Raw genomic sequence first — 26,328 nt, 5'->3', positions numbered from 1 at the left:
CGCCCCCCAAACAAGACTTACTATTTCCAGTGTAAAGGATAAGATGTTTAAGCTAAAAAATGTGTTTTATTTAAGAAAAAGGAACTCTGTACAAAAAAGCGCACACTGGCTTTGTGGTAAGGCAGGAAGATGCTGAGTATATATGTTAGTCTTGATCGCCACCTGGTGGCAGCAATATAAACGCTAATAAACTATATTTGTGTAAGACATCCATCTTTTAAAATCAAAAAAAAAAAAAAAAAAAAAAAAAAAAGAGAAGAGCTACCTAAATGTGCTAAAGTGCGAAATGACAAAATGTGTAAACTTGACTTAAGTGTAAAATTATACAATAGTTATCCCAAAGTGCAGTGTGCTTCGATAATACTACCATTAACGTTTCAAATTATTATATAAATAAAATTGCTTCAATTGTCCAAGTGAAATCACACCAAAAACTTTGCTCCAGAAGTGTTCACTTAAGCAGTGTTCACTCAATATAGTTTTTGGAGTCATTTACTTGCATGGACAACTGAAGCAATTTATTGGACAGTGATATAATATTTTAAATCACATTTTTTGGGCGCACTGCACTCTAGAATAACTATTGTATAATTTTGCACACAAGTTAGGTTTACAACTTTAGGTGCACATAGAGCAGCTGCTGGGTTTAGCAGGAGTACATTACGATATTAAGCGCAGGTGCCATCGGAATTTTTATCAACATCTACCCTTTAGAAGGAACCTGGTCATAACAGAAAAAAAAGGGCGTGGCCTTTGCCAACTTAAGGTTGCATCCTTCAGGTACATTACCCTCATCTTAATCACAATTATTTCACTAGCTAGTAAATGACCTGGAATAAGCATGGGCTTAGCAGCTTACAGACATATAGGATGGAATCAATCACATCAGTCTCCCCCGCCAATAAGAGTTTATAAGTTACCAACGTCACTTAGGTCAGGAGTAAGTCAGCTAAATTATCAGTATAAAGGTTTAGTTTTGCACACAAATGCTGGGAGAATTAAATGCTAAAGATGGCCATTTCCAACAGGAAGCACTGCAGCCTTCTGACCCCCCTAAATTGATATTACCCTTCCTTATGCCAAAAAAACACAACTATTATTCCAAACACAGCCACTCCTTAATTGCCCTGTAATCCTTCATGAAGGCATGCATGTTTCTGCTGCCTTGTAATGCTCTTCATGAGCTCCCAAACCTCTCCTCCCCTTCACTTTTTTGTTGGAACAGCAGTTTACATCAGCTGTGGTCACATGCACTGCTCTATGTACACTACAAATTTCCTTAGCCCAAAGTCCCTAATCAATTTTTGGAACAAACAAGAAAGGGTGGCCACGTTCCTACATAGAGTGGGCCCACGGAGAATTAATACAGCCACCTTCACGCGGGCGTTTTGCCACGGTGCAAAAATTGTCAGGAATCTATAGATTCCTGCTGCTGTTGTTAACAGGTGTGAGCGATTAACTGTGGTCGCCAAGCCCATACACTTCAATGACAGGTTATCAGCTTAGTTATCTCTCTTTATCTCTATCCGCAACCTCTCCTTTACTCCCTGGGTGTGCTTTTCAACACCAGGTACGAAAATGAAAAGGCCAAAACCTTTAGGTATGAAGAAGCATATGACTAAGAGCAGAGGCAGTCAGAACTGTGGTATGGGGAGTCGAAGACCCTGTGTAAGCTACAAATCCAGTGATTCCTAGCTTCTACAGGGATTCAGGAAGTCATCTTTGGCCACAATTTTAATCCCTTTCGACTCATTTCATGGCATTGACTTAAAGAGGGGTTCTGCCTGGAGGGAAAAAAAAAAATGTAAAAAGTCAGCAGCTACAAAATACTGCAGCTGCTTACTTTTAATATATGGACACTTACCTGTCCAGGAAGCCCACAATGTCGGTACCCCAGCCGATTTTCAGATTGGCTATCGGTTGCTGCCGTCGCCATCTCCACTAAGGGAAACCAGCTTTTTCGGCTTCACAGCTGGTTCCCTAATGCACATGCATGAAGCACACTGTGCTTTCTAACTGGCCCGGCAGGGGAGGAGGGGGCCAAACTTCCGAGGCGTGGTGCTGTTTCCTGCCCCCCCCCCCCCCCCCCCGAAAGGAAAAGTGGCACCAGAGGGGGGAGGAAGCAGATAAGCGGAGGATGCACCGATGTTCTTGGGCAGGGGGTTCCATGTTCTCTACTTCTCTCTTATAGCATGCCTACATAAGGATCCATTGCAATGTCCAACCAGAGAGTTCAAACCTCATCGACAAACAATGGTTTCTTGTACAGGAATAATTAAAAAAAAACTTGTATATGTTACTCACCGTAAAATCCCTTTCTAGGAGTTCACCGATGGACGCAGCTCTTTGATTCCTGACCATAAGGTTTTAAATGCCTTCTACAGGAATAGGACACTAGGCAGAAAAGAACAAAGCACTGCCTATGGGCAGTTGTAGCTGGTATAAAACCCCTATCCTCTATAGGCAATCCAATTAGTTATAAAGCAGTGACAGAAGCATAAACTTCAATAGAGGGGTGGGTGCTGTGTCTGTTAAATTAACTGAGAGAAAGATTTTACGGCAAAAAAAAAATCCAGCTATCTCTTACATTCATTGACAGACACAACTTTTCTGATTCTTGACCACAGGGATGTCCAAAAGTAGTGCCTCAACGAGGGGTGGGCAAAGAAAAAACAGCTGAAGCAACGAGGCAAAAAGGCTAAACACCCAAATAAACACTAAAGGGGCAAAAACGACACCTCATGTCGGAAAGCTCAGGAGGCACCAACAGCCCTGGTGGAGTGTGCGGTAACAGGGAAAGGAGAAGCCTGCCCCTTAATAGCGCATTCCTGAACAATCGTCTGCTGGATCTAACAGAAAACAGTGGCAGAGGAGGCTACCAGGCCTTTCCGTGAACCATTTATGAGCGCTGTGCTATGGTGTTCTGACAGGGGTACTGGCTCCCACACAACACACCAGTCAGCGCTTGCAGCCATTGACTGCAAGCGCTGACTGGATGCCAATGGACTGCTGATTTTCCAGCATGCCCGTTCGTCAGAAGCCAGACAGGCTGCTGTACACACTGGCCTGCCAGTTTCTGTTAAACCAGCCGATATTCGGGCTATGAGTAATAGCCCCGCTGAAAAAAAAAAAGGAAACCCGAGCTACTAAGAAGCATGGATGGACACCCAGAGGCTCGCACCAGGTAATCTAAGCCTGCCAGGTGTGATGGTATATCTTCAGAGGTAAATGTGTGAGCCTTCAATACCGCCCACACCATGTTTGGGGAGGCAGGGTTGGTTCCATCTACTTATCAGTCAAGTGGAGTGTGCAGGTAAGGCTCCCATGACAGGTACACCTTTCCACCAAAATGGTGGCTAGGGTAACTGACACAGACTCCAGCATCAAGTCATGTGTGTCCCCACAAGGAGTTTAACTCGCAGGCTTCCCCTGTCCAGGAAGGAGCGGTCACAGGCGACCTAGCTAAAGGTCTGCACGTGAGTTGGCAAAAACCGGGGAGATCATGGGATCTAACCATACACTCTGTCCAGCTGTTGATACAAGATCTCTGCAGGAAAAAAACAAAAAAAAAACAAAAAAAAAAGGAAAAAGCCAAGGAACCACAGGTCCCAGCAGGGAGCCAGGTCCTTATTCCTAAACACTAGGGAGAAGAACTGGATTGCCTATAGCAGAGAGAGGGTTTTATACCAGAGGTGACTGCTCATAGATAGGGATGGGCAAACGTTCGGGCCGAACTTTGGTTGTTCGGATGTTTGACGAACATTATGCGGTGTTCGCGGCAAATTCGAAAGCCTCGGAACCCCGTTAAAGTCTATGGGACAATAACATGAAAAACCAAAAGTGCCAATTTTAAAGGCTTATATGCAAGTTATTGTCATAAAAAGTGTTTGGGGACCTGGGTCCTGCCCCAGGGGACATTGATCAATGCTAAAAACGTTTTTAAAAATGGACGTTTTTTCAGGAGCAGTGATTTTAATAATGCTTAAAGTGAAACAAAAAAAATGAAATATTCCTTTAAATATCGTGCCTGGGGGGTGTCCATAGTATGCCTGTAAAGTGGCGCTGTTTTTCCATGTTTAAATCAGTATCAAAAGCAAAATAACATTTCTAAAGGAAAAAAAGTAATTTAAAACTGATCCCGGTTGTAAAGAATTGTCGGGTCTCGGCAATATAGATACAACTCATTGAAAAATGGCATGGATATTAAGGGGAACCCCGAACCAAAAAAAAAAAATAGCGTAGGGTACCCCTCAAAATCCACACCAGACCCTTATCCGCGCACGCAACCTGGCAGGCCACAGGACGAGAGCGCCCCCCCCCCCCTGAACTGTACCAGGCCCCATGCCCTCAATATGGGGAGGATGTTTTGGGGTACCCAAAGCACCTTGTCCCCATGTTGATAGGAACAAGGGCCTCATGCCCACAATCCTTGCCCGTTGGTTGTGGGGTCTGCGGGCTTATCGGAATCTGGAAGCTCCCTTTAACAAGGGGACCCCCAGATCCCGGCCTCCCGCCCTATGTGAATTGGTAACTGGTACCATTGTACCCCTACCATTTCACAAAAAAAAATTAAAAAGTGACAAAAATAGTAAAAAAGACAGGAGACACTTTGGGACAAGTCCTTTATTAAAAAATAAAAATTGTCCCGCGATGTAGAGCCATCTCACGCCGCCAGACGTGACGAAAAAAGAAAAAGCCGCAACAGCTCCACCTTTATGGGAGGCTCTCGCAAAGTGATGAGGCGAAGCTGTTGTGGCTTTTTTTTTTTTCTCTTCTTTTTTCAGTCCGTTGGGCGGAGTGAGATGGATCTGCATCACGTGACATTTTTATTCTTTTTAATAAAGGACTTGTCCCAAAGTTTCTGCCTTTTTTTACTATTTTTGACACTTTGATACCCCTACCAATTCACATGGGGGGGGGGGGGGGGGGGGAGAGGCCAGGATCTGGGGGCATCCAGATTCAGATAAGTTGTGCAGATGAGGACCTTGTCCCCATCAACATGGGGACAAGGTGTTTTGGGTACCCCAAAGCATCCTCCCCAAAATTTGGCGCAGGGTTCCCCTTAATATCCATACCAGACCTAAAAGGCCTGGTGCGGATTTTGGGGGGACCTCCGCACAATTTTTTTTTTTTTTTTACATGTTTGGTTTGGGGTTCCCCTAATATTCATACCAGACCCAAAGGTCCTGGGGGGGGGGGTACCCCATGCCGTTTTTTTTCAATGAGTTTTATCTATATTGCCGAGACCAGACAATTCATTATAGCCGCAATCAGTTTTAAATGACTTTTTTTCCTTTAGAAATGTCATTTTGCTGTGGTACTGTTCTAAACACGGGAAACCTGCGCCACTTTACAGGCATACTATGAACACCCCCCAGGCACGATATTTAAAGAAATTACATTTTTGTTTCACTTTAAGCATTATTAAAAATCACTGCTCCTGAAAAAAATGTTTAAAACTTTTTTTTGCATATATACATGTCCCCTGGGGCAGGACCCGGGTCCCCAAACACTTTTTATGACAATAATTTGCATATAAGCCTTTAAAATGGGCACTTTTGGTTTTTCCATGTTTGTGTCCCATAGACTTTAATGGGGTTCGTGTATTCGTCCGAATGTTTTGCCTGTTCGCAAGTTCTAGTGTGAACCAAACCGGGGGGTGTTCGGCTCATTCTTACGCATAGGACAGTGCTATGTTCTTTTCTGCCTAGTGTCCTCCTCCTGGAGGTAGCACTATAAAAGCCCTATGGTCAAGAATCAGAAGAGAAAAAAAAAAAAAAAGGATCGCCCACCATAGATATACTGCGTCAGTGCGAACGCTCTGCGCTGGATCACGTACCTAGTACGTGATCTGCACGCTGGGGTAGACAGCGTGCTCCCACCTCCCAGGCTGTGCTGGGACTGGCTGGAGCACCAAACGATCAGCGGGTGGCGGCCGCTGATTAGTCGATTTCATCCGCCGATTGTCTCTGGACATTACCGAAGAGAGCCCCGTGTAGGTAAACAAACACAGGGCTCTCTTCTGACAGCAACGTGCTGTTTTTTTTCCCCGCAAAGCAGGAAGTAAAAAAACAGCACATTGCTTACTAAAAACACCCCATGCAGTAACATGTTGGCCACACATTTAACCCCTTGATCACCCTAGATGTGAACCCCTTTCCTGGCAGTGTCATTAGTACAGTGACAGTGCATATTTTTAACACTAATTACTGTATTGGTGACACTGGTTCCCGAAAAAGTGTCAGAAGTCCGATTTGTCCCCTCGCAATATCGCAGTTCAGCTATAGGTCGCCAATCAATATACGCTTGTTGGGTTTTGTCTTTTACCAAAAACATGTAGCAGAATACATTTTGGCCTAAATTGATGAATAAATTAGAGTTTAATTTTTGTATTGGATTACCACCACAAGAAAGCTCAATTTTTGGGGAAAAAGGACAAATTTTATTTGGGTACAGCGTCGCAATTGTCAGTTAAAGTAACGCTGTGCAATATCGCAAAAAACGGCCTGGTCATGAGGGGGGGTTTAAATCTTCCGGAGCTGAAGTGGTTTATGTAAAACTAAACTGTATCCGAGCAGCACAAACTGAAAACACTTTATAATTAATTTTTAATACTCAACACAAACTCATCCATCCATGACTCTATGCTTTACTTTGCTAAAAAGTCACTTTGAAAAACACCCCCTAGCATATCTAGCCACAACCAACTTGAGTAAGAGCAGATGATTCATGTAACATTTACCTCATGGAATCCATCTGCCCTTGGCTCAGGCAGGCTGGTGTGCTTAACTGAGAAAATCCCTCCTCTCCTCCCTCAAATGGAAAGAAAAAAAAAAAAAAAAGAAAGAAAAAAAAAGAAAATGGGCCTAAAGACTCCAAGGATATACAATATCATTTTGGTCTAGGCCAGAAACCAGAGAGCAACTGAATTTATTTTTAAACAATTCAAATATATTATTCCTTCATATCCATTTACTAATGCTAGCAGCTTCAGGATTAAAAAATAGTCCACGTTAACTGAAAGTTTAGTTCCGCTTTATGCCCCAGTGCCGATTTACAGGTTAACGCCCAGAACAATTCATATATTAAACACATGCCATAAGATGTGTTAATGCACTGCAACTGATCACTTTAGTGGGGATGAGCCCTTAACATCATTGTGAATATTGGAATTACTTTTTAGAAGAGGCGAGTGGCTTCTGATATTGTAATTTTAAAGTAGGGTTGCACCAATACAGTTTTTTTATTGGCTAGTACGAGTATTGATACTTTGGTCAAATACTTGCCAATACGGAGTACCGATGCTTTGCGGTGCGATTCCTGTCCGAATTGCATTTCCCCCACTGCTCGTGTGTAAAGGGATGAAAGCGCCATTTAGTGGGCAGTTAAAAAGAACTCACAGTACATATCTTGCTACATGCAAAATAATCTACATAGGCGTCCTGGACCACCAATGGTAACAAATCAGGGCCGCTGGAGATGCTCGGGGGGGGGGGGCTGGGGGAGTTCTAGGACCCCATGGGTATAGGGCGAAAGTCGTATCAGCTGGGGGGCGAAACGCCTCTACATCTCCTCCCGCGGCCCTGATTTGCTATCACTGGCAAACCGGGACACCTATGTAGATTATTTTTCATGTGGCCAGCTATGCACTGCGAGTTCTAACTTTTTTTTAAAATGGCCACTAGATGGTGCTTCAATCCATATTAATATCTATATAATATATACACATACACACAATATAAATAGATATATCTATCCACACTTACATATATATATATATATATATATATATATATATATATATATATATATATATATATATATATATATATATATATATGGAAATGGCGTGCAATTTGGACAGGAATCGCACTGCATTCCTGTTCAAATAGCTTGTGATTCTGTGCAGTGCAATGTGCGCCCTTTATGTATTGATGCAAATTGAACCACAAAGTATCGGTTTCGGTAGCATTCGGGCGAGTACCAATACAGGGTTTTTCTTTCAGAAGTCCAGACGAGACCTTTAGTTAGTCCAATCGACAAAAAATATGAGAGGGTCTGAAGCACAGCAGGGAGCTCTCTTTCTGCTGACTTGGGTTTATTTTACTCACTTGCCCACTGGGCACTTAAACCCCCTTCCTAATCAGACCAATTTTCAGCTTTCAGTGCTCTCACACTTTGAATGACAATTACTCATTTATGCAACACTATACCCATATAAAATTGTTGTCCCCTTTCACACAAATAGAGCTTTCTTTTGGTGGTATTTATTTATTGTGTTAAAAAAAAGAAAAAAAGAACGAAAATTTTGTAAAGTAAAAAAAAAAAATTCTCTGTCACTGTTATACAATTTTGCATATTAGTAATTTTTCTACATAAATTTTGACCACAAGTTATACCGCTACATATCTCTGGTTTTTGTGAAAGTCAAAGTCTACAAGCTTTGGTCCCAATCATTGAAAATTGATCACACCTGGTGTACTGATGGCCCATCTTATTTCTCTCACAAGGCATAGGCATACTTGAAATTGCACCCCAAAACACATTCCGCTACTCCTCCTGAGTACAGCGATACCACATGTGAGACTTTGACACAGCCTGGCTACATAGAGAGGTCCAACATGCAAGGAGCACCATTAGGTGTTCTAGGGACATAAAATACACATCTAATTTCTTGACTACCTATTACACTTTTGAAGGCCCTAGACCACCAGGACAATGGAAACGCTCACAAAATTACCCTATTTTAGAAAGCAAACACCCCAATGAATTTTCTATGAGGCATAATGAGTCTTTTGAACATGTAATTGTTTTTCCACAATTTTTTGTCCAATGTGAAAAAAAATTTATTTTTACACATTTTTATGGCACTAATGAGAACTGATGAGAATCCACTGATAGGGTGGCACTGATGACAATCCACTGATGTGCACTGATGTAACCGTAGGGCGCCGATGAGCACTGCAGTGGCACCGATGAGGCAATGAAGTGGTACACCAAATGCAGCTGTCTCCCCGCTGCTGCACTGGCTCTTCCTCCTCTCGCTGTATTGGTGTGAGAAAAGGAGCGGAGCTGAACCAGACATGACGCCGGTTTGTTGACGAAGAGATCAGGTGGTAAAGGGCCGTGGTGATTAGCCCATTATCCCGATCCGTGATGCGCTGGGATCCAGCGATCACAGACACTTCCAGATGCGCACCGTAGGGGGCACGCGAGAAGCAGGTGTACAGGACGTCAATAGACACCCTCCCAGAAGTAGCCGACCATGCTGTAGCTGTCATTCGGATATAGAACGATCAGCAAGTGGTTAAATATCAGACAGATGCAACAAGTTACTACAGTCAAATTTCTGGCTGGACAGTTTCAGTAAAGCAAATCAAACTTCATGATCAAGTCCAAAAGAAAAATTGGATTGTGGTCTTCTTGTGTGCCTGAATATAATGCTGGATTACATGGAGAAAAGCACGCTTGGTGAGAACACCACAATTTAATACCAGTACATTGCTAAATGAACTCTTACTGGTGACAGGTGTGGCGTTGTTAGGGGTGTCTGCTCGCAGGTATTGTGTCGTCTGTGTAGATGGCTGAGAGAGTCCCTGGGAGCTGCTGCTGTCACTTATGCTGCAGAAAGAAAAAGTACAATCCACATTTTTGCACTATACCAAATGACAAATAACTGTGTGATACGTGAATATATGGACCTCATTTCACAGTCAAAGTTTAGGTTTTACAGACACATTACTCTATACAAATATCATCATTAGGGCCCCTTCCATATGGAGCGGACTCCGCCAGGACCCGCCTGCTCAGCGGGGAATCTGTCCGCTAAGCCCCACTGAGCAGGCAGATAGCTAGTCTGTGTCTGCTCCGCTTATGCTGAGCGAACACAGATACAGCCCGTTCTCCCCTATGTGTGGATAGATGTAAAAACAGACCACGTGTTTACACCCGAATGCAATCAGATACACTAGACTGATGGGGTACAGATCCCCATCCATCTGTTTTTAGCAGATCGGATAGAATGTAAGCTGATGTAAACGGACACGTATCTGCTTACACCTGTCGCTCCATAGAGGACGATGCAGGGTCTGACCAAGTTTCCCCTGAAATACTGACAGATGGACCTGATCGATCCACTGTGAAAGGGGCCTTACCCAGAAACTGATGGTATGCTGTAAACCACAGCAGCCTTTCAACTGTCTCAGCTAGTGAAAGCAGATTTTTGATTTCTTGCCATGGTTTACTTCACACCATTGCTTTTTGCCTTGTTTCATTATATGGATTCCTTAAAAAAAAAATGTAGAGACTGATCTAAAAGTAATTTTCAACTGGGTCCTGCTACTGTGTTACACAACAGTCATGTGAAGCATTGTAATGAAAACGCAATACTGTGTAAGTGCCGGTTCACACTGCTGCGAATTTGTTCCGTTTTTTGGTCCTGTGTGAGGTGCGATTTAACTGCAAATTTACCGCGATTTTAACACGATTTTACAGTGAATTTCAGGAGTTGGTCATAGCTGCGATTGATGTTCTAGCCAATGGAATCATAATGGAAAAAGAAAAAAAGGTGTTAACTTCCTGTGTATTTCCTGGTTTTTGTGGAGAGTAGTGTGGTGGAATTCGCACATATCTGAACCAACAATGCGATTCCAGAACGATTTACATTGATGTCTATGGAGGCTAAAGTCGCAACGAAATGCAGTAAACTCGCACAAGACCCTTTTTTTTATCGCATGTATGTGAACGACGGTCATTGAAAACAATGACTTTATGGATGACATGCGAATTTAGAATGTTCTTGACGCATCAAATTCGTCATGAACTCGCATCAGTGTGAACCGGCACTCAACTGAGTAAACACAATAGGGTTAATTTACTAAAACTGGAGAGCGTAAAATCTGGTGCAGCTCTGCATGGTAGCCAATCAGCTTCTAACTTCAGATTGATTAAAGTGGTTCTAAAGCCTTAAAGAAGAACTGCAGTCTGCTCATATAATTTGTAATAAAAACCTCTTTGCCATTCTGAACCACTTTGCATATTAATTTTATATATACTGTGATTCTGTATTTGCCAAATATACTGCAGAAATCTCCCTCCACTGAGTCTGGCTGCAATTATTTTAACTGTGGGCAGCTGAAGCTGCTGCCTGTTCACTTCCTGGATTTACACAGACATACAGAGGCACACCTCCAGCTCTGCAGTTCTCATTGGCCCTCTTATGACTCATCCCCCCCTCCCTTCCAGGCAAACTCTCACAAGAGAGAGAGCTGTGCATGATGTCATAAGCCTAGGCATTTTACCAGACAAGAAACAGGAAGTGGGCTGTATAAGGAATTTACTGGCAAAAAAAAATGTTTTACTATCCAAAATTAAAACAAGGGCAGAAGATTTAATAGATGGAAAGATGAAAAAAAGACTGAAGTTCAGCTTTAAGGTTTTTCACCTTCATGCATGAAGGTAAAAAACCTTCTGTGCTGCAGCTTCCCCTTCCACCGCAATCTGCCTCCTCATTGGGCAGCTGTCAACCAAATGCTGTAAATTGGAAACGGTGGGGGGGCCAAGTCCCGCTGTCTATGTCAAATGACATGGAAGTGGGCACGCACACGTGCCCCCCATGGAAAGCGTCTTTCTATGGGGGCACCAGCCGAAGAGGAGGGGCCAGGAGCATGGCAACGGACCCCAGAAGAGGAAGATTGGGGCAATAACAAACATGTCTATACTTAAAGCGGGGTTCCACCCAAATTTTGAACAATATCTGTATGTATTCTCTTCCTTGCCTAGATGCTGACATGCCGTTTAAAAAAATTTAAATCGCCGTAATTACCTTTTTATTTTTCTATTCTTCTTTGCACTTCCTGGTTCTCCTCCCGTGGGAGTAGGCGTGTTTCTAGCCTCTCCCAGACTCCTGGGAGCTAGTCTCAGGCTTCCCAGGATGCCACTGAGCATGTGCGGGAACGAGCAGTGAATGCTGGGAGCACAGCATTCACCACATCCAGGAAATAAATGCTTGTGGGCTTCAAATGCCCACAATGAAGATGGAAACCGCCTGCAGTGAATAATAAGTTATTCTTTCCGACGAAATCTGACACAGGCGGACATATTACACACAATATGTGAGTATGTAATGCTGAGAAGAAAAGTTTGTGAATGAACTAAAAACAAAAAAAAAAACAAAAAAAAAAAACAAAAAAAACGATGGATAGGTGGACCCCCGCTTTAACTGCTCTGTGCAATAGTTTTGCACAAAGCTGGCAAGTACAGACATGTTTATTTTAATTAAAAAAAACAAACAAATGGACCTGAAAAGCTGATTGGTTTCTATGCAGAGCTGCACCAGATTTTGCACTCTCCAGTTTTTGTTAATCCATCTTAGTGTGCCCAAGATTACATATAAATTCACCAATTACAAAAATAAAGACATCCAATTCCATTCTGATATATTCATTGTTCTGTGAAAGCAGTTAACATTTAAAGCTGCACTCTATTACAAAAAAAAAAAAAAAAAATCTCTAGATAATGTAATACACAAGATGTACAAGCCTACAGAAGTGCTTAAAGTAATACTAAGGCTGCATTCACACCTAAGCATGCACAGGAGACAGCAAACTGATGCGAGTGGACTGCCCTATGCTGCAGAACAACAAAAAACATGACAAATCAAATTGCGCAGGTGAGTGCGCAGCCTCTCGGAGATCGCTGCAGAGATCTTACCCGGAAGTGGGATCGGGTATCTGTCAAAACCAGGTACTTGCTTCCCCCTCTCCCCCAAAAAGTACCAGTGGAGGGTGCAAACAAGCAGAGCTTCCCCCTTTTAGGTGGAGCGCCGCTTTACGTAGTGGGGGATGTTTACCACACTGCTAAGCATGCATGAACTAAAAAACTGTTCAAAATTGTAATAAAAAATTTGTTTAAAAAAAAAAAAAAAATCCCGTTTTGTAGCACTTAAACATTTAGGTTTACTTCATATCTATTCGTTGCAGTAACATGCTGTGAGAGAAGTTTTACCAAATGAATGCATGTGCCTTCTCAGAGTACCTGATGGGAACTGACACAAAAGGTTCAAGTCTGATTTTTTGTGTTGTGGTATATTAGTAGGCCATTCCAAAACTGAAATTCTGTTCCCCTATACCAGAGTGCATCGTGCTCTAAGCTGCCTGCACATGTGTACTAGGGAATGTTGCTCATGCTACTGGCCTGTAGCACAAGTGTAACAATAAAAGTCTTTCATTGCACTTATTTTAGATTCCCTTGTAGAAGATCCCAATTCGACCAACTAATGTAAAAGGTTAAAGGATGCAACCCATGCAAGTATGGAAATGCATATCATAGCTCTAATGCCCTCACCCGCTGTGACGTTTTATTTTATCAGAAAAGACCTACCTGTCATCCAGCTCTACTCTTTTCATGCTGTGAAGGTGCAATACAGCCAGTATAATGGCCACTAAGAAAATGACCGCACAGCAGACACCAACGCTGATGTAGAATACACGGGTTGAGGTGGTTGGAGCTACATTAACAGGATCAACTAAAAAAAAAATAAAAAAATAAAAATAAAAAAAAAAATGTTACACTGCCATTAAAACCACATTTAATCAAGGATTTAAATATTGCATACATTTAAAGTGTATCTATGGTCAAAATGTAAAGTTCACTTCTACATTGTATTTTAATTATTTCTAGCTTACTCCTATTAATCTGAATAATTTTGAAGTTTGCAAACTTGCTTTGTGAAGATTCTCACACATTTACTTCCTTTAATTCAGTGACTCGTATAGACTATTCCTTCTTTATAGGTACTGATCACACATTTCACAGATCTGGTCTTCTAAACTACAAAGCCACTAAGAAGAGGAGTTTTATACTGGATTGCCAATAAAAACCTATTGTTTGTATTATTACAATGCTGATGTTATAAAAAGGAAAGTGTATGATGTGACCATAAATTTCCTTGGTTACATAAAATGATTTCAGCCAATCAAGAATTGGGATATAACAATATTACTGTTAAGATTACTGCAATAATCAAAACCATAAACATAGAATAGGATATTACTAATAGAATAGCTAGGCATATAGAAAGCTAGACATGCTGATAAGTGTTTTTAGATGTGCCATCCTCCCAACTCTCAGCTTCCACATGGCAAAGATGCACCCTCTGTTAATTAAGACAGATGAGAGCATAAGATGTCATAGCATTAATTTCCCTATATGGATGACTGTGAACTCCAAAATATGCTAGCATTTATAGAATCCAGGATCAGTGGCGGCCCGTCCATTAGGGGCCCCCGGGCCACCCCCCACCTTATATGCAATAGATAGTCATGCATAGCATGACTCTATCCACGGCCATCCCTTAGTCATGCGTCCGGTCCCTTTCAAGACACCGGCACACTGTTTGCCACCAAAAGGAGCCACCAATATCCAGGATCCTGAAATACTGCCACTCTCCTCCTGACCTGAAACAAACATGCAGATTAGAAAAGTCAGAACAAAGTCCTTATCTTGGGGCATGTAGCTCCACTTTAATTTCAGTAAGAAATGCACTAAAATTAATTTTAAAGAACACAAAACACAATAAATTACACATTTTTTTTTTGGTAAAATAAAAAAGATGGAGGTTGTGCCGAGTAAATAAAGACTCGACATGTCAAACCTTAAAATTACACATGCCCGTGAAATGGCGGCAAACTTCAGTACCTTATATTTTCCATTAGCAATGCTTTAAAAGTTTTCTGTTACCCAGTAGCTCTGGTACTAGAATTCTTGCCCTCATTCCAGGGTGATGTGCTACAGTGAGGGAAAAAAGTATTTGATCCCTGCTGATTTTGTATGTTTGTCCACAAAGAAATGATCAGTCTAAATTTTATTGGTAGGTTTATTTCAACAGGGATAGACAGAACAAAACAAAAATATCCAGAAAAACTTATTTCAAAAAAGTTATAAATTGATTAGCATTTTTATGAGTGAAATAAGTATTTGATCCCCTATCAATTAGCAAGATTTCTGGTTCCCAGATTTCTTCTATACAGGTAACAAGCTGAGATTAACAGCACTCTCTTAAAGGGAGTGCCGTTAATCTCAGCTTGTTACCTGTATAAAAGACACCTGTTCACAGAAGCAATCAGATTCCAATCTCTCCACCACGGCCAAGACCAAAGAGCTGTCCAAGGATGTCAGGGACAAGATTGTAAACCCACGCAAGGCTGAAATGGGCTAATAGACCATCGCCAAGCAGATTGGTGACAGCATGACAACTGTTGGTGCAATTATTCGCAAATGGAAGAAACACAAAATAACTGTCAACCTCCCTCAGTATGGGGCTCCATGCAAGATCTCACCTCGTGGAGTTTCAATGATCATGAGAACGGTGAGGAATCAGCCCGGAACTACTCGGGAGAATCTGGTCAATGATCTCAAGGCAGCTGGGACCATAGTCACCAAGAAAACAATTGGTAACACACTACGCCGTGAAGGACTGAAATCCTGCAGCGCTCGCACATGTACAGGCCCATCTGAAGTTTGCTAATGAACATCTGAATGATTCAGAGGAGAACTGGGTGAAAGTGCAGTGGTCCAAAATCGCTGTGGACATCAACTCAACTCGCCGTGATTAGAGGAGGGGGAATGCTGCCTGCGACCTCCAGAACACCATCCCCACTATCAAACATGGAGGTGGAAACATTATGCTTTTGGGGCGTTTTTCTGCTAAGGGGACAGGACAACTTTACAGCATCAAAGGAACGAAGGACAGGGCCATGTACCATTAAATCTTGGGTGAGAACCTCCTTCCCACAGCCAGGGCATTGAAAATGGGTCGTGGATGGGTATTCCATCATGACAATGACCCAAAACACACAGCCAAGGCAACACAGGAGTGGTTCAAGAAGAAACACATTAAGGTCCTGGAGTGGCCTAGCTAGTTTCCAGACCTAAATCCCATAGAAAATATGTGGAGGGAGCTGAAGGTTCGAGTTATCAAAACATCAGCCTTGAAACCTTAAAGACTTGGAGAGGATCTGCAAAGAGGAGTGGGACAAAATCCCTCCTGAGATGTGCAAAACTGGTGGCCAACTACAAGAAATATCTGACCCCTGTGATTACCAACAAGGGTTTTGCCACCAAGTATTAAATCATGTTTTGCAAAGGGGTCAAATACTTATTTCACTCATTAAAATGCAAATCAAATTTATACTTTTTTTAAAATACATTTTTCTGGGTATTTTTGATTTTTCTGTCTCTCACTGTTAAAATAAGCCTACCATTAAATTTATAGACTGATTTTTTTTTTGTCAGTGGGCAAACGTACAAAATCAGCAGGGGATCAAATACTTTTTTCCCTCACGTTTGCACTTGTGATTCATTTATTGTTCTCCGATGGGATTTAGATTTCATCTAAGCTAAATTTTATCTAAAGACATACCGTTTATTACAAAAGTCATAAGAATCCACTTAAAACCTTGTGTTACAAATATTACTACTAAAGGAGAAAAATAAGATCAAGTTTTCGATCAAATTTGTTGCAACTGGTACTCCCAGTAACTAGCTTTTAAACTGTATAAGAACAGGTAGGGAAGTTGGGGCAGGGAGTACCACTCTTTATGTAACAACATCATTTGACCGAAACTTAAACTTAAGTTTCTTATTAATATTAATATTTGCTTGTAACACCACAAGGTTTAAGTAGATTTTTATGACTTTTGTAAAAAAAAGGCTATTTTTTAGAAGGAGGATATCTTTGGTGTCACTAAGTCACTGTGTTGTGCAAATTTGTTTTTGTTTTATTTTCCCGTTAAAATGCTCCTTAAAAGTGTTACTAAACCCACTACAGTAAAATCGGTCTGTATATTTAGTAATGCATGCTTTTTATACTCACTGTGGAACCTAAGGGGTTAATCCTTCACATTGTGTAAAAAGGCTGTAATAAAGGCCGCTAATAATTTTCTGATAACAGAGAGTCTATGGAGTCAGGCTGCACATGCTCAGTTTGGGGTGTATTGCTAGAGAGGTTATTTTCTTTCTTGGGAGGATGCATGTGATCAGCACAGGGCCAATCAGCACTGTCCAGACAGGGGGTCAGGGGTCTTGCAGTCTCATAAGAAAGTCAGAGAACTCCACCTACAAGCTTTAGCCAGTGCTTGGCTGGAAACTGATAGAAGTCACAAGACTGCTATATACTGCTGATATGAAAAAGTATTTAGCAGTTTATATTTAATAAAATACAGTAAAACCTTGGTTTGAGAGTAACTTGGTTTGAGAGCGTTTTGCAAGACAAGCAAAATTTGTTTTATAAATGTTGACTTGATATACAAGCGATGTCTTGATATACAAGTAGCGCCACATCACAACTGAGTATAAGAGAAAAGAGAGGCGCCTCTAAGTGTAGCAATATGGTTACATTTAATGAAGGTACAACATTTAGAAACTTACAAGCCTGATGATTAAAACAGGCACATCTAAGTATGCAGGCACCCGGGGTAAAGATGTCCACATAAACCCTCCTCCGTACCGACATTGATGTCATCCCCTCCATAAGCGATTCAAGTCTCGCTTTCAGATCGCTCTACTCCAGGGTAGTCTTTCCGGTCACAATTGCAGACAACTTTACCCCGGATGCCTGCATACTTAGATGTGTCCTTTAATCATCAACCATGCAAGTTGCTAAATGTTGTACCTTCATTAAATGTAACCATATACTGCTACACTTAGAGGCGCCTCTCTTCTCTTTTATACTCTGTAGCTTCTGCTGGATTTTGCTTCTAATCCCCTTTGTGGATGGACATTTTATGGTTACACCACCTATCACACTGCTATAATCTTTTTATATGGACTATAAACTGAAGGACTTATGAATAAATGGTTGTGGAACAAATCATTTCAGTTTCCATTATTTCTTATGGGGAAATTCGCTTTGATATACAAGTGCTTTGGATTACAAGCATGCTTCCGGAATGCTTGTAACACTTTAACTATTGCATGGCTGCAAAATCTGTTCTTTTGGTCACATAAAATTGCTAAAAGCCTTTATCCATAGACTAATATTTGTCCCCATGTAAAACTATTTATCTCCTCCTCTCAAGCATCATAAAAATTGGACTTTAAGGAAATATAAGCAACAACAATTCTGCATGTCCGGATTCGGCATATCCTGTGAAAAAAGACCCCGACTGCCTGTGACAACCCTAGCAATTTTTTTAAGCCCTAAAAAGAACACATTTACTTAACCGAAGCAGGAAAAATAAACTGAAGCTGTTGATTGCCGCTACTTTTTTGGAGGCTGGCTCTTAGATTTTGGGAAGGTTTATCCAGGCCTGCACTTTTTAATTGACCACAGTAATTCTGGGAACAAACTGAAAATCGTTCTGATAATGTACAAGGGTTAGGAAGGATATACTGGAAATGGAGTGAGTACAAAGAAGGGCAACAAAGCTAATAAAGGGTCTGGAGGATCTTAGTTATGAGGAAAGGTTGCGAGCACTGAACTTATTCTCTCTGGAGAAGAGACACGATTTCAATATACAAATACCGTACTGGTGACCCCACAATAGAAATAAAACTTTTTCGTAGAAGAGAGTTTAACAAGTCTTGTGGCCACTCAATAAAATTAGAAGAAAAGAGGTTTAACCTTAAACTACGTAGAGGGTTCTTTACTGTAAGAGCGGCAAGGATGTGGAATTCCCTTCCACAGGTGGTGGTCTCAGCGGGGAGCATCGATAGCTTCAAGAAACTATTAGATAAGCACCTGAATGACCGCAACATACAGGGATATACAATGTAATACTGACATATAATCACACACATAGGTTGGACTTGATTGACTTGTGTCTTTTTTCAACCTTACCTACTATGTAACTTTTTTTCCCAGCAATATAGCATTAAGAATTTATAACACTTACAGTGAATTCTTGTGCTGTTCCTGTCTGGAGACAATGGGGGTTTGTGTTCAGGTTCAACTTCTGTGGAAATAAGAAGCAGAATTAGCCTACTACTTTCAACATAAGTCACCATTCTCTGAAGTACTTTTACCAAACATTTTAATGTACAGATAAAGGTCTAAATGCTCAGAAGCATTCAAAACCATAACAAAAGGAGTCACTAAAGCCACAAGCATTAAACTTGCCTTTATGGCAATGAGGTGACAAGCTAAGTAGAACTGAAGTCTTGAGGTACCAATTTCCAACTCCCCCTGAAGGGAGAAGGTACAAGAATTTGGACAGGTCGGCAACTTTCTCAGTAACTGCTCAGTAGGAAGCAAGGTCATTAAAGGGTAACTCCACTTTCAGGGGGAAAAAAAAAATTGACAGTTACTTACCGATAACTGTTTTTCTAGGATATCTTCCAGGACGGCATAACCTGAGAGATGACTGGTCCACCTGACAGGAAACACAATCAACATATAAGGTTAAAAGGCCCCTCCCTTCCCCCTGCACCTCAGTTCTCCCAAAGTAATAGGTTATCCGGGTGACAGAGAGAAACTGTTCCCGTAGTACTTATATTAAAACATGGGTGGGAAGTAGGCCTGCCGTCCTGGAAGATATCCTAGAAAAACAGTTATCAGTAAGTAACTGTCAATTTTCTCTAGTCATCTTCCAGGACGGCATAACCTGAGAGGATGGACAAGGAGTTCAAGGCCTACCTCAGGGCGGGACCACCGCTTGTAGCACCTTCCTTCCAAATGTCAGATCCTGGGACGACAGCAGTTCCACTCTATAGTGTTTCAAAAAGGTATCCTGCTTCGCCCAAGTGGCTGTGCGACAGACCTGTTCTATCGAGGCCCCAGCTCTCTCTGCCCAAGAGGCCGCCAAGGATCTTGTTGAGTGGGCCTTAAGGTTCCCTGGTACTGGGGAACCGGTCTGCTCATAGGCCAATGTTATTGTCTGTCTAATCCACCTAGCCACAGATTTAGACGCCTGCCCTCCCTTTCTAGGGCCGCTAAATAAAACTAAAAGACGATTCGACTTTCTGTAGTCCTTTACTCTATCTAGATATGTCAATAAACATTTCCTGACATCTAATAAATTAAATTTCCTCTCCTCCTCATTTTTAGGATGATCACAGAAGGAGGGTAAAGTGATCTCCTGAGATCTATTAAACTTAGATGCGACCTTGGGAAGATATAGTGGGTCCTGTCTAAGAACCACTCTATCCTCCAGAATCAACAGAAAAGGCTCCTTAACTGACAGGGCCTGTAGGTCGCTCACCCTTCTGGCCGTGGTTATGGCCAACAGAAACGCCAACTTAAGAGTCAAAAACTTAACTGAAATCTCTTGCACTGGTTCGAAGGGCGCTTTCGTCAGCGCCTCCAAAACCAGAGATAAATTCCATGGAGGAAATACTGTATTTATTGGCGTATAACACTCACTTTTTCACCATAAAAATCGGGTGCAAATAGCGTGTGCATGTTATACGCCAATACTTCAATTTTAGCTGCCTCGGAGGGGACAGGGAGCGGGGCAGGATGAGCGCCGTCAGATTACATCCAGTGAGAATCTCCTGTTTACTTGGCGGCCTCTGTAATAGGAAGCCCCGTCTCCTGGGCCGCCATTGGACCACCGTTCTGTTCGATGAGGCTGCTGCATTGATGGCAATGGTGAGGCTGCTGCATTGATGGCAATGGTGAGGCTGCTGCATTGATGGCAATGGTGAGGCTGCTGCATTGATGGCAATGGTGAGGCTGCTGCATTGATGGCAATGGTGAGGCTGCTGCATTGATGGCAATGGTGAGGCTGCTGCATTGATGGCAATGGTGAGGCTGCTGCATTGATGGCAATGGTGAGGCTGCTGCATTGATGGCAATGGTGAGGCTGCTGCATTGATGGCAATGGTGAGGCTGCTGCATTGATGGCAATGGTGAGGCTGCTGCATTGATGGCAATGGTGAGGCTGCTGCATTGATGGCAATGGTGAGGCTGCAGATGGGCATTGATCAGGCTGCAGATGGGCACTGACTCTTATTTTGCTTTAAAGGTTCTTATTTAAAATGTAGGTTTTTTTTTCCTTAAACTTCCCTCTTAAAATGAATGCGCGTGTTATACGCCTGTGCGTGTTATACGCTGATAAATACGGTACATTCATTCTGACAGGGGTTACCCTCTCCCTTGCCAGAAGAAATCTCTTTTTTAGAGGTTCTAGTGCGAGCCTCTGATCCAAAAATACAGATAACGCTGCTATCTGTACTCTCAAGGTGTTCGGGGAAATCTCCTGATCCACCCCTGTTTGCAAAAATTCCAGTACCACTGGTACTGAAGGGTAAGGCACCTCCTTATGGCACCACTGTGAGAAGCAATTCCACACCTTGGAGTAGATCCTCCTGGTGACCAGCTTCCTGCTGCCCAAGAGGGTCTCAATTACCCTATCAGAGCACCCCTTACCCCTAAGGATCTCCTCCTCAAGAACCATGCCGTCAGTTTGAGGAATCCCGGGTCGGGGTGGAGGACTGGCCCCTGTAGGAGAAGATCTCGTCTGATTGGAAGACGGAGCGGAGGAGAAATTGACCACTTTTTCAGAGTGGCAAACCAGGTCCTTTTTGGCCACCATGGGGCTATAAGGATCAGTCCGCAATCTGAGCGGGCCAATTTTTGTAAGACCCGTGGTATTAAGACTAGTGGGGGAAAAGCGTATGCTAGATGGAAGTCCCAGTCCTGAGACAGAGCGTCCACTCTCTGGGATCCCCCTTCTCTGTTGAAAGAGAAAAAACGATCCACTTTTTTGTTCCCTCTGTGGGCAAAAATATCTATATCGGGAGTCCCGAACATCTGACTTATCTGGAGAAATACCTCCTGATTTAACTCCCATTCCTCTTGAAGGATGGGTTGCCGGCTTAAGAAGTCTGCCACCACATTGGCGGTTCCTCTTATGTGAACCGCCGATATGGACTGAAGATTCTCTTCGGCCCAGTTTAAGATGTTCAGGACTAGACTCAGTAGTTTCCTGGATCTGGTGCCCCCCTGACGATTCAGGTAAGAGACCGTTGTCACATTGTCTGACAGGACTTGGATCTCTAAGCCCTGAATCCTGTCTCCAAAAGATACTAAAGCTTGGCCCACTGCCAAGAGTTCTCTGTGGTTGGAGGATGCCCCTGCCTGAGAAGGCGTCCAGGCCCCCTGTGCCTGGATGTCCCCCAGGTGAGCACCCCAAGTGCTTGCATCGGTAGTGATTCTTGTGGGATTCCACTGGTCCCAGGGTAGGCCCACCCTGAGCTTGTCCTGATCCAGCCACCAATCTGGGGAGGTCCTTACTCTTGTTGGAATAGACACCCTTGCATCCAATGACTCTCTCCTTTTGTCCCAGGAGGACAAAAGGAAGAACTGCAGCTCCCTGGAGTGGAGCTGAGCCCAAGGAACCGCTGGAATACATGAGGTCATTAGACCTACGACCCTCATGATATGCCTGCGAGAGCACTCCCTGGTTTCTTTTAAAGAGGATACTGCTGTAACCACCTTTAATCGTTTTTCTTCTGGAAGAAACAGTTTCTGAACCTCTGTATCCACCAGATATCCCAGGAACACTTATTTGGGACGGTGCCAGAGAAGATTTCTCTCTGTTTACTATCCAGCCCAAGGACTCCAGAGTGAAAATCACTCTGTCTACGTCTATCTCCACCTGCTCTAGGGATTGCCCGTATAACAAAAGGTCATCTAGGTAGGGTATAAGGGACACCCCCTGTAGGTGTAGGTAAGCTACAACCTCCGCCAGGACCTTTGTGAAGATCCTTGGGCTTGCAGCTAATCCAAAGGGAAGAGCTCGGGATTGCCAATGCTGAATCCCTTCGCTCGTAAGGACTGCGAATCTCAGCAGGGACTGGTGTTCCCTGGTGATCGGGATATGAAGGTAAGCATCCCTTAGATCTATCGTGGCTAAGAACGCACCCCTTAATAGATGCCTGCGCACCGTGTATATACTCTCCATCCGGAAGCTCTTTTGTCGCAAAAACCTGTTCAACTTCCTGAGATTTAATATCAGGTGAAATTTCCCTGACGGTTTTTGAACGACAAATACATGGGAGTAAAACCCTTGGTAAAGCTCTTCCGGTGGAACGGGGATGATCACCTCCTGGAACACCAATCCCTGCAAGCTGTCCTACAGCTCTGCAGCTTTTGAAGTTTCCTTGGGGAGACGGGTCAGAAAAAAGTTTTGAGGGGGAGGGGAGAGAAGCTCCAAACGATATCCCTCTGTTACAATCTGCAAGATATAGGGGCTTTCAGAGATCCTCTTCCACTGAGGGACAAAGTGGGATAATCTCCCCCCTACCCTGATGCTGGCGTCACTTAGACTGCTTGGTGGCGTCTTTAGGTCCAGAAAAGAGCAGACTACCTTTTTGTGCGCTCTTTCCCTTTCCCCACCTCCTATTCGCATCCTTTTTTCCTTTGAATTGACCCTGGTTAACGGAGGGACGAAAAAACTTCCTGCCCCTTGCTACTTTAGCTTTGACCGGGACCTTTTTTCCCTTTTCTGCTGACCTTGACAGCACCTGATCCAGGCCAGGTCCAAAGAGTTGTTAACCTTCAAAGGGCAAACCACATAGCCTTGATCTAGACATATGGTCCCCTTCCCATGATTTGACCCAGACTGCCCTTCTTGCGGAGTCTGTTCCTGACAGACTCCACAGCCGCATCTGCCAAATATGCCACAGCCTTATTATTTCTAACGAGTCTGTGATTTCTTTGGAATCACTGCCTTTAGAAACATGGTTAGAAAGTCTGCCTAACCATGCATCCACGTTTCTTGCCACGCATGATGATGCCAAAGCAGGAGCCATGGCAGCCGCATTGGAATCCCATGCTCTGCGCAAAAGCGCCTCCGCCCTTCTGTCCATTTGGTCTTTTAGGTTCCCTGAATCCTCAAAAGACAAGTCAGATTTTTTAGAAACCTGCGACAGAGCTGCGTCTAATTTAGGGGTTTTAAAGAATTTCTGCTCTTCTTCCTCCCCAAAAGGAAACCTTCTCTTCCAAGTTTTGAGTCTAAGAACCTTTCTTTCCGGGTCTTTCCACTCTCTCAAAATCACCTCCTTTGGGGCCTGATGAACTGGGAACACCCTGGACTGAGGCTTTCCCAAACCCCTGTACATCTTGTCCCGGGCCGACGCCTGAACTGGAGGTTCTGGGATATCCTCAGAGGCATAGATCGCCCTAAGTAACTGCCCCATGTCTTCCACAGGAAAGAGGTGGCTACTAGCTATAGGACGGTCACTATCCTGGCTGTCAGCGTCTGTGTCTACACCTTCCTCTAATGAGTCCTCCTCTGACTCCTCTGGGTCCTCAAACTCCTCAACTCCCAAAGTGACAGAGGAAGGGGGTCCTTGCAAGGTTTTCTGACCCCTGTCTGAAAAACCTTCCTGACAGGAAGTGCCTTCTCTAGAGGACAGGATTTCTCTATCCTCCGCTTTAGGTGCTATAGCAGTCTTAATAGACTGGAGGGTAGAAAGCATCTCTGACTGTACCGCAAGGAAACCCCTCATATAACCTGTGAGGTTTCCTTACTAGACAGTTTTTGTATGCACCTATAGCAAAAAGGTTTCCCATGGTCCTGTGGGAGCTTATCATTACAATTCCCACATCTTTTTGACCTGGGAGGGGGGGGATTTTTGCCCTTCATCTTGTGAGCCCCTTGAGCAGAGCCGCCAGGATCTAGGGAGACAAAAAAGACAAAGTCCAAACTTTAACCAGTTTCCTGAGACTTTCTGTCTGTGTCTCTCTCTCACTCCCCCCCCCCCCCCCCCCTATGGTGTAGGTAAGACCCCTTCTTACTTCACCACAACCTTCCTGGGCTAAGGTTGCAGATGTTACCTCCTCTCCATCCATACATGCTACTTGCTGAGGTTTTCCGACCTCAAGAGAGGAGTATCGTGAGGCCTCCTGCTTTTCCCTGGAGCGCTGAGTGTCTTCTCCTATACACCGATGATCACGTGGACCCCTCACGATTACCGCGACTGATCTAATTTGAGCTGTGTTACGATCTCCTATCATGTGAGTGTCTCTTATTATTTTAATAAATTGATGTTTTTTTGAAACGATATCATGCCATGTGAGCTTTATTTCTCTCATGGTATTTAAAAACATCCGGTTGGCCTGTTGGAACGTTTGGGGACGTTTGAAGCTGTGACGAGATCCCTCCCCCCATTTGAAGCTGAGGATACCTGATGATCCATCTTGCCAGTCCTGGTGGTTAAATAAGCTTGCTTAGACTTGTAAGACGTAGGTCTTCTCAAGTCACCTGTTTCCGGTAAGCCTCCCCTGATGCTCCGGTGATGGTCCCGCCACCTATCTAGACGTCCCATTCATCGGTTGTTCTATCTATCAGAAGCTTTCCATTTTGTTTTACGTTATAGGAAGCTTGGGAGCTTTATTCCTCATTATTCAACCCTCAGAGACTCTTGGTGGTGGTTTTCTATTCCCATTAGGAATACAGCTGTCAACGTCCATGGACTTTTTTGGTTGATTTGTCACTTATTTAAGATCTGTTTATGTTCACTACACTGTTTTATTACAATCACTATATCCTAAATGTAATTTTGAAGCACTCAGTGTATTTTCGATTTTATACACTTATTTTATAAGTAATTTTGAAGTATTCAGTTTATTTTCTAGCCCTTAAGGGATGGCTAGAGTTTAGTTCACTGCTTTTTAGATCTTATATTATTTACACACATAGCGCTACACTATATACTTTCTATTTAGTTATTTCAACCTGTGTCTAAGAGGCGTGTTAGCTGCTTACTGTGTAACCATTTCTATAACATCTTTGGTGCAGCGCTGTACTCATTCCACATCTATACACCGATGATCGGCGCCATTTTGTTGGAGAGCCGCTGTCTGAGGGAGGATTTTGGCCTCTAGTGTCCGAATCCGCTATTTTGGCATAGACCGGAAGTCGGAAGTTACAGCGCCCGGGACCGGAAACGCCGCCATCTTACTCCACCCTGGGATGCCTGCTCCATACACAGGAGCTTCAGCATTCCCTATGAAGTCTAGGACCTCCACCAGCCCTACAAGGCACCAAGGTACTGACCTGGCTGGTGTCCTCTACCCCCTCTGTGGCCTAGACACCAGCCTGAGCTCCAGTTCCTTCATCACCTCCGTACCTGACTGGGTGGAAGGAAAAAGCATGAGGTATGTGCTCACAGGAGTTCCGGGCTACCCCTCTGTACCCGGGAGGCTCCTTGCCGGGGAAGACTCTCTCCCCCGGACATTGGGGGGACCCCCTGAGGAGGACAGGGCCATGGCTGGACCCGCCACCCTCCCCGGCTTTGGCATCCAGCCCTCGGGGGGGGACCATCCGCTCCTAGCTTCAGGTCTGAGAAAAAACAACAAACGTTTCGCTGCCGGGAAACACA

At 43.4% G+C, this 26,328-nt stretch overlaps 1 protein-coding gene across 2 annotated transcripts in view; it reads right to left on the bottom strand.

Moving 5' to 3' along the window:
* The window catches only part of RYK (receptor like tyrosine kinase), a 254,573-nt gene that overhangs the window by 138,453 nt on the left and 89,792 nt on the right, over nucleotides 1-26,328 (bottom strand). For both annotated transcript variants that reach the window (XM_073625527.1, XM_073625526.1), the window contains exons 5-7: nucleotides 18,894-18,953; nucleotides 13,381-13,525; nucleotides 9,521-9,621 (exon numbers count right to left, since the gene is read on the bottom strand). In XM_073625527.1, the coding sequence (XP_073481628.1) occupies nucleotides 9,521-9,621; nucleotides 13,381-13,525; nucleotides 18,894-18,953 (306 nt within the window). The remainder of the gene's footprint in view (nucleotides 1-9,520; nucleotides 9,622-13,380; nucleotides 13,526-18,893; nucleotides 18,954-26,328) is intronic.

The sequence above is a fragment of the Aquarana catesbeiana genome, linkage group LG04 (genome assembly GCF_042186555.1).
Source record: "Aquarana catesbeiana isolate 2022-GZ linkage group LG04, ASM4218655v1, whole genome shotgun sequence".
In the NCBI taxonomy this organism is placed as follows: Eukaryota; Metazoa; Chordata; class Amphibia; order Anura; family Ranidae; genus Aquarana; species Aquarana catesbeiana.
Note: the sequence above shows the minus strand (reverse complement) of the source record. Positions and strands in the feature narration are given on the sequence as shown.